At 36.6% G+C, this 8,201-nt stretch overlaps 1 protein-coding gene across 2 annotated transcripts; it reads left to right on the top strand.

Moving 5' to 3' along the window:
- The first annotated feature begins 628 nt into the window (after nucleotides 1-628).
- On the top strand, nucleotides 629-7,634 carry TGA10 (bZIP transcription factor family protein). 2 transcript variants are annotated; one of them, XM_021947022.2, is made up of 11 exons: nucleotides 629-1,165; nucleotides 1,252-1,394; nucleotides 2,118-2,209; nucleotides 2,405-2,551; nucleotides 2,721-2,792; nucleotides 2,886-2,945; nucleotides 3,036-3,113; nucleotides 3,245-3,320; nucleotides 3,449-3,720; nucleotides 4,750-4,989; nucleotides 6,881-7,634. In XM_021947022.2, exons 1-11 carry the CDS (start codon nucleotides 870-872, stop codon nucleotides 7,034-7,036), a joined length of 1,632 nt encoding a protein of 543 aa, XP_021802714.1. In that variant the 5' UTR covers nucleotides 629-869; the 3' UTR covers nucleotides 7,037-7,634. The 2 variants fall into 2 exon arrangements, with proteins under 2 accessions (XP_021802714.1, XP_021802713.1); XM_021947021.2 differs by having other exon boundaries at nucleotides 630-1,165; nucleotides 1,249-1,394; nucleotides 6,881-7,632.
- Nucleotides 7,635-8,201: the final 567 nt, after the last annotated feature.

Below are 8,201 nucleotides of genomic sequence, written 5' to 3'. Positions count from 1 at the left end.
CGCAACATATATAATTAATTAGTAGCTTATATTTAATGAATTTCCAAATTGATTAGTTTGATTATTTTGACGAAAAGCCGCCTTACCCATGACCCATCTACGTCTAGTTTACAACAAAAATGTGAACAGTAAAAGTTGAAATGGATTATATGGTCAAGGCAGTTTGGTCATTTCATATAGGTTGAACGGACTAAGAGGAGGCTTGGTCCTCTTGGACAAGAGAAATTTTTAAATGTTCCAGGTACACCACGTGTCTGGTGTACCATCCAATAAATATAGAACATGTGGAATTATTATCCAACTTACTGCATTTCTTCTTATGACATGTAGCGGACTGCATTGGACATATTCTATATGTCTTCCGTCTATTGGATGGTACACCAACCACGTGGTGTACCGGGAACACTCAAAAATTAAGGAAGCCGCAAGCGGTTTTCCATATAAGAAATTATAAACAAACAAAAAAAAAGCGGATTCTCCCCCAGGTCTTTCTCTGGTTTTGATATCAAGAGAGAGAGAGAGTCAGAGTGGATATCTTAAGAACCGCTTTATCTGAATATTTGGTTTACAGCAGAAAATAAAGTCGTCTACTTCTTAAAGAGAGGAAGAGAGAGAAGAGAGAAGAGAGAGAGAGAGGTTGAGAGGAAAAAAAGGCTTGTCTCTTTTGTTTCTTTACATTGAATTCCATTCTTTTGTTCTCTCTCTCTCTCTCTCTCTCTCTCTCTCTCTCTCTCTCTCTCTCTCTCTTTAATTATCAGCGCAACAGCTTGCAAGCTCTCTTCAACTTATAACCGACTTGCTCTCTTTCTCTCTCTGTCTATGTGGAGGATGATCTTGGTAGCAGGAAACAGAAGGCGGTTTTGCCATTAATGGGGTTTTCAAGGGGTTTTAATTTTGCAGAAGACGAGGAAGAAGAGAAAGGAGAGCAAATATTATTGGAGACAAAGCTCTTGGCTTCTGCAAGAACTTCTTCTGCTTTCATGGCTTCCAGTATTCAAGGAAACAACCAACTTGAACACCAACAACAACATCATCATCATCATCATCATCAACAACAACACCATCAAATCCAAGACCCTCATCATCATCAACATCATCAGCAGCAGCAGATTCAGTATGGAATGATGCAGTCATCATCCTCCAATATTCCTGCTGGGAACTTCATGTAATAATAATATTCACCATCATCATCTTCTCATGATCTTATAATTTTATGTTTCTTGATTAATGATAATTTTGTGTGATCAGAAGCAAAGACAGTGGAGCTTATGATTTGGGAGAATTAGATCAAGCCCTTTTCCTCTACCTTGATGGACAGTCACAAGACCATCACAACTCATCCTCAACTGCTACTACTACTACCACCCATCATCTTCATCAGGACACCCAACGACGTAAGCACCTCTGTCGTTTCATTTCTCCTTCTATCTATCTCTCTCTCTCTCTCTCTCTCTCTCTCTCTCTCTCTACGCTTTGATTCAGAGAGAAAGAGAGAATCACAAGGAGAATAATATATTTTGCTTCTTTTCTTGGCCTGTGTCCTGCTCTCAGTCCTCAGTCCTTTTGAGGTTTTACTTGGAAAATATTGTTTTGGGTCACAGCAAAAGCATGTTCAACAAAATTATGTGCCACCTCTCTCTCTCTCTCTCTCTGCCCAGTACTTGGTTTGACCAGATCCTAGCTACCCAGAGAAAAAAGGCATAAACACAAGGAAATTCACAAATTTCCATGAAATACCACCTGTCTCTCCTTTTCTTTTTGATTTTTTGTTTCTTCTTCTTTGGAGTTGCTTGGACCCTGACAAACATGTAACAAACCCCCTCTGCCTGATCATGACTTCCTTGCTACAAATCCCACATGTACTGAAAAAACAAAAAGGGTACTAGCTAGATAGGGACCATTGTGTGTATGGGTTTTCCATTTTCCTCCCAAAAAAAAAATAAAATTGACCATATTAATTCCAATTTCCAAACTCATTTTGGTCCTCCTTTAATCATTACTATAGAGACCTCTCTCTCTCTGGGTCCTTCCTCTCTTTCTCTCTCTCTCTAGCTATTTCTCTTATGTACATATTTAGATCAATATTAATGTCTACAATTTGGAATTTTTGTGTGCAGATCATCAAATTAACTCCTCATCTGGAATGAGGCCTCCAACTTTGAATATTTTCCCATCGCAGCCTATGCACGTAGAGCCACCATCAACCAAAGTATCTTACTCTAACCGTTATTATAATTATTTGCATTATATAATACCATAGTATTTTAATTGATTTCTTGTTGGTCAGTTTAAGACTATATATTTTATTTATATTTATTTTATAAAGCTAGCTAACTAACTAGCACATTGAAATTAAGCTTTGAATATCTCTTCTAAAATGGGTTCGTTTGGGTTTGGTATATAGGCAGCTGGTACGGTGTTAGTTTCTCCTGCAGCAACGAGTGGTTCAAAGAGACCATCAGAGCCGTCCATGGAGTTGGCCAACCCTCGCAATGATGCTTCTGCTCCTGCTACTTCGTCTCGCCCTCAAGAACCTGCCAAAGCTATCAAGGTATATATATATATATATATATATAATTATTAACAAAATAAATTATCAGTATGCGAACATCTGGACGACGTTACTATCCTTCGAGCCATCTATTTTCTATCAAAATTATATGAATTTGTTTTTACTAATTTATTTATTACGTTGTGGGTTACTTTGAATGTTGTGGCAGCGTGAGGGAAACCGCAAGGGTCCAACTACATCAAGTTCAGAGCAAGAAGGACCCAAAACACCAGACCCTAAGGTTCACTTCCTCTCTTTTTTAAGGCAAAAGATTTGCACTTCCTCTCTCTACAACCAACAATTTCCAACGTTTGCTATGATTATTTGTGTGCAGACACTGAGAAGGCTTGCTCAGAATAGAGAGGCAGCCAGGAAAAGCAGGCTTAGAAAAAAGGTACTCAATCCACTGAAAATTTGCAACTCATTTGAACTTTTCTTTTTTCAATCCTTACACCATTTTTTTTTTGTTGGTGTGCTTTGACAGGCTTATGTTCAGCAGTTAGAGACAAGTAGGATTAAGCTTACTCAGCTGGAACAAGAGCTGCAGAGAGCTAGATCTCAGGTGATTATAACTTCTTTTTATTTTATTTTATGCATGATTGAAAGAAACACTTGCTCTTAATTAATTGGGTATTTTCTGGTTGATTTTTTTTCCTGAACCATTCTTTTAAGACTTGGGTTTTGTTTTATTAGGGCATGTTCTTTGGAGGAGGTATTGTAGGAGGAGATCAACAAGGCCTTCCTCTTGGTATGAACAGCATTAGCTCAGGTATAATAATAACATTTAATGAAAAAATTATTCTATTTTCTTTTCTTTCTTAGATTCAGCCATCTCTCAAAATAAACCTTGAAAGCCTGAAATCCATGTATTTTTTTCCTGTCTGCCTTTTTTCCTAGACGCGGCAGTTTTCGACATAGAGTATGCAAGGTGGCAGGAGGAGCACCATCGTCTCATGTGCGAGCTTCGAGCAGCGGTGCAAGAGCATCTACCGGAGAATGAGCTGCGGCTGTTTGTGGACAATTGCTTAGCACACTACGATGAAGTGATGAACCTCAAAAGCATGGTTGCCAAGACAGATGTGTTTCACATTGTCTCTGGCATGTGGAAGACTCCAGCTGAACGATGCTTCATGTGGATGGGTGGATTTCGGCCCTCTGAGGTCATCAAGGTGCATGCCTCTCTCAGTAACCCTAGATTTATACACATCTCCTTATATTATTAGTTATTGTTATTTCATAATTTGCTTCTTAGAAAATAGTCAAATTTTATGGAAAAAGAAGTAGAACACTAAATGTGTGACAAGAAAATGATAAAAGTACATTACGAGAGCTTAGTAAAAAATTATTGTATGCGGCGGTTATATATAATCTTTCTCTCGAAGAGTACAATATTCAAAATTTTGTTTGGAACTTGAGCCAAATTACATAAAACAAAAAAAAACAAAGTTAATTATTTGCTTCATCATATATGTTTTTGTGTTAGTAAGAATTCATCACAAGTTCCAAGAGAGGAAGAGAGAGAGATAACAATGATGTATACATGTGAAGGGGGTATGATGAGATACTATAGTACAAGGAGTATATATTATGATCAAAATGAGAAGTAAAATATATGCATGTGGGTCATGTCCTCATGGACTCATGGGTACATATACATCTAAGTACTTGTGGGTGGCAGGAGCAAAGAATATTAATCGATCTCATTTCTCTCATTGTGAATATCATGAATGACGAAAGGCAACGTGAAGGGTTTCCACTAAAGGGTAGAGTTAGGTGTCAATCCCCCTAAAGTCATGTCTGTTAATGCAAATTTTGGCTTCTGAGAATGAGAGAGCCAAGAAAGAGAGTTACACGGGTGTCTTCCTCTCTTGATTTCTTTCTCTATCTTGTTTCTGTCTTCATCCTTATCTTTGGTTTCTTGCAAATAATTAAGCAAAAAACCACAGTCAAGAAAGTTGGGTATTTGCACGCATGATATTTACAACATTTAATCAATTAGCAGATGTGTGAGTTAGGTCAGTTGGCTAGGATAGTGTGTCTGTCCCACCTTGCACCAAGTTCGAATCCCCTTTTCCGTAGATTATGTTAATTTAGAGTATTTTAGACTATCGCTTTTATAAACATAAGATTTTAAATGATTAATATTGGAGAGATTATTAACATTAATTATTGGGTTTTTGTTGTTGTTGATGAATCAGATTATTCTGAACCAAATTGAGCCATTATCGGAGCAGCAACTATTGGGTATTTGTGGGCTACGACAATCTACACAGGAAGCTGAAGAGGCTCTCTCCCAAGGGCTTGAAGCTCTGAACCAGTCTCTCTCAGACACCATAACCTCCGATTCATTGAGCTGCCCTCCTAACATGGCCAACTACATGGGACAGATGGCTATAGCCATGAACAAGCTCTCCACCCTTGAAGGCTTCGTTAGACAGGTACATATATATTTTCATCTTAAATTTCTTTTTATATGGTAATTTGCATGCTGATGGGGCATGCTGTTTTAGACCGTCCGATCTTGATGGCGGTCCCCTCACGATGATCTTGTAAGTGGGGCCCCCAAGAAAAGGAATATCTGGTCTTGTTTTGGTTGGGAAAACCTACCCCCAACACCACATGAACCACTCCATGTCTCACTCTCATGAGTTGGCTGGTGGGTACATGGAATCTATTTATCTGCATGCCTCTTTCTCATGAGAGGTTGTCGCTTCATGTATTATTATTTCTTGAAAGGGACCTTTTTTGCATTCAATCCCTGCCTTCTATTGCTCCTTAGGTTTCCAATAAAACTAGCCCCATACCATTAAGTTCAAAAGTTAGAAACACATATTTAATACACGTACGTCTCCAAACAATATATATAGGTTTTGTTTTTCTATCCCGCATAGAAAATTTTATATTGTCATACTGTAAATCTGCAGAATATAAAATACACGTTAGGCTATCTAACAACATTTAATATGATAATTTATGCGAAAATATAGCATTTTTATGCGCTAATTAACTTTGAGTAATAATTAGTTTGTAGTTGTAAACTTGTATTTTTCAACGTTTTCACCAACTATGGGAGGCAAGAACCAAGGATCAAGGTCGACCAACCCTAATTTTTTAATTATTTTTTAATTATAAAAAAAAGTACAGCTAGTGAGAGATCTAGCTAGCCAAAGTTTCCCCTACACCTGTGATAGCTGGTGAGCTCCAAACCGGACACGTGGCAGTAACCCATATTGCTGGTGTCCACTAACATGCATCTCCATCGAAAGAGATTTCTAGGCCCATATCTGTGTGTGATGTCATGGTCGTAACCGTTTGACTTAGAAGCACCACGTAGTCCCTGCACCATAACTTCCTTTTGACCAAATGTTCTAGAGATCATACACATTGCCTATTTCTTCCAAACCCACGAAAATGAGAGCAATGCCATTATGATTTGAGCAACTAGCCGAGGCTCTTATTCAAATTGAACTCAACCTTTTGAAAATCAAAGGTCCTAGATTTGTAAAGGTGATATGATTTCAGAGTTCGAATCATTTTATTGGATATAGTCTTGGGCAAGACTGCAAAATAGTTGACAACTTAATATGTTGATGATGATGATGTTAGTTCTTTTTAATTTGTTGGCTTTGTGATACAATCAAAAGTTAATAGATCTTTATTTTGACTACCGACACAAGTTAAATTAGTTGACTTTGTGATACAATCAAAAGTTAATACATATCAATTTTGACGACTGGCACCCGTTGAATTAGCGTAATATACTGGTAATGACTAATATTACATAGCCTAATTAAATTCCTTGCTTTTGTCTGAAATCTGAATACATGAACGTCACTAATTCTAATGCTGTCATTTAAATATACATATTTATTTTCAAAATGCCGAGCATGTATGCATATGCAGTCTCAGATAGATCGGTAGAAAACGTGGTCAGCATCTTGAAAAGGCCAAGAAGTCAAGTCATTGACAAATTATTTACTTACTCAAGGAAGATGGCTATCTATCTATTTTCCCGCTCCCCTCTGCCACCCCTTATAGTCAAAATTCATTGCAAACTTTCTTACCCACAATTCATTAACTTTCTAATTAATGACTTTTTTTATGCTTTAGCTAGTTAACCAATTTGACAATCAATCCCTTACTATATAGCACAAAGTCAAATTTATCTCCCTAGGTAAAACTAAAGTTCTTAGGGTTAATCTCATGGAGCCTAGGTTGAATTTTTTTATACTGCACATGGTATTATATACATTATTGTATTCTGTAATTTATTCACGTGTTATATATCACATTATAATATGATCTAATTAAATAAAATGGAGCTTACAGGCTGATAATCTGAGGCATCAGACGATTCACAGGCTGCAACAAATCCTGACGACCCGTCAAGCAGCTAGGTGTTTGCTGGCAATGGCTGAGTACTTCCATCGTCTCAGAGCTCTCAGTTCTCTGTGGATGGGTCGTCCTCGACAAGATCAGTCATGAGTTAGAATATTTGCCAAGCTACCCAATTCATATCAACGATCATGGATGGCTGGCTCCAATGTCTCTTTGTCTCTTAATATTAGCTATTATTAATTAACTAATGTCATCTTAATTTGAAATGATGTCCCTTTTACCTCTTTCCTAGCTCTCTAGAGAGATGTATAGATAGACAATTAAAAATAGATTAAATTCCAAGCAGTTGTAGAATTTACTGTCTCTCCCTCTTTGAGTCTCGTTGCTTAATTTTTCTTGGGTGTGGAAATTAACTCAGAAGAGAGATGTGGTTTTAGCAGCCAATTCTGACCAAGAAATACTGGCAAGAGAAAAAGAAAGAAGAAAATTTGACCACTGGAAGAAGAAGAAGAAGAAGAAGAAGAAGGTCTGGTTGGTGCTTATGTGTTTTGATGAGTTCGTGAGAAGAAGACACATAAGAGAGGCAGGGTGTGTTGAAATTGAAAGTTGAAACTCAATGGTCCAGGTGGACTTAGTGACGCTGCATGGATGCCTTGTGTTCTTGGGTTACGCAAACAAAGAAAAAGACTTGTTTTTTTTCCTTTTTATTATTATTATTTTTAATAGAAAGGAAATTTTTTTTAATACAAGACCCATTTGACGAATTGAAAGGAAAAGAAATAGATAAGAAGGATTCTAACTCTTATCTAATTTAATTCTTTTTCCCTACATTTTTAAAATAACCACCTAAGTAGATTGAAATGTTATTCTAAGACTAGCCTCTCCGCACACGCTTCCGTGCATGAGAGAGGCTTTTATTAAAAAAAAATTAAATTTATTTTAGAATTAAAAAAGATAACGAGCAGTTGTGTTCCATAAAAATAGGATTCATTATATGATTTTTCTTTTAATTTTAATTTTTTAATGTTTGCATTAACCAAGGGCATTTTCTGGTATTTTGAATGTTTCACAATTCTCTGCCTTTTGCTTTATATATATACTAGCCTCTCTGCACGCGCTTCCGCGCTTGCGAGAGGCTTTTTTTTAAAATTTTAAAATTTATTTTATAATTAAAAAAGATAATGGGTAGTTGTGTTCCATAAAAATAGGATCCATTATCTGATTTTTTTTTTAATTTTAATTTTATTTAAATATGAAAAAGTGTGAATTTACCATATTATCCTCATTTAATTAATAAATTGAATTCTTAATG

This window comes from Prunus avium, chromosome 7, assembly GCF_965620075.1.
Source record: "Prunus avium chromosome 7, drPruAviu1.hap1.1, whole genome shotgun sequence".
Classification (NCBI taxonomy): Eukaryota; Viridiplantae; Streptophyta; class Magnoliopsida; order Rosales; family Rosaceae; genus Prunus; species Prunus avium.
This window is presented reverse-complemented; position numbering and strand designations above follow the sequence as displayed.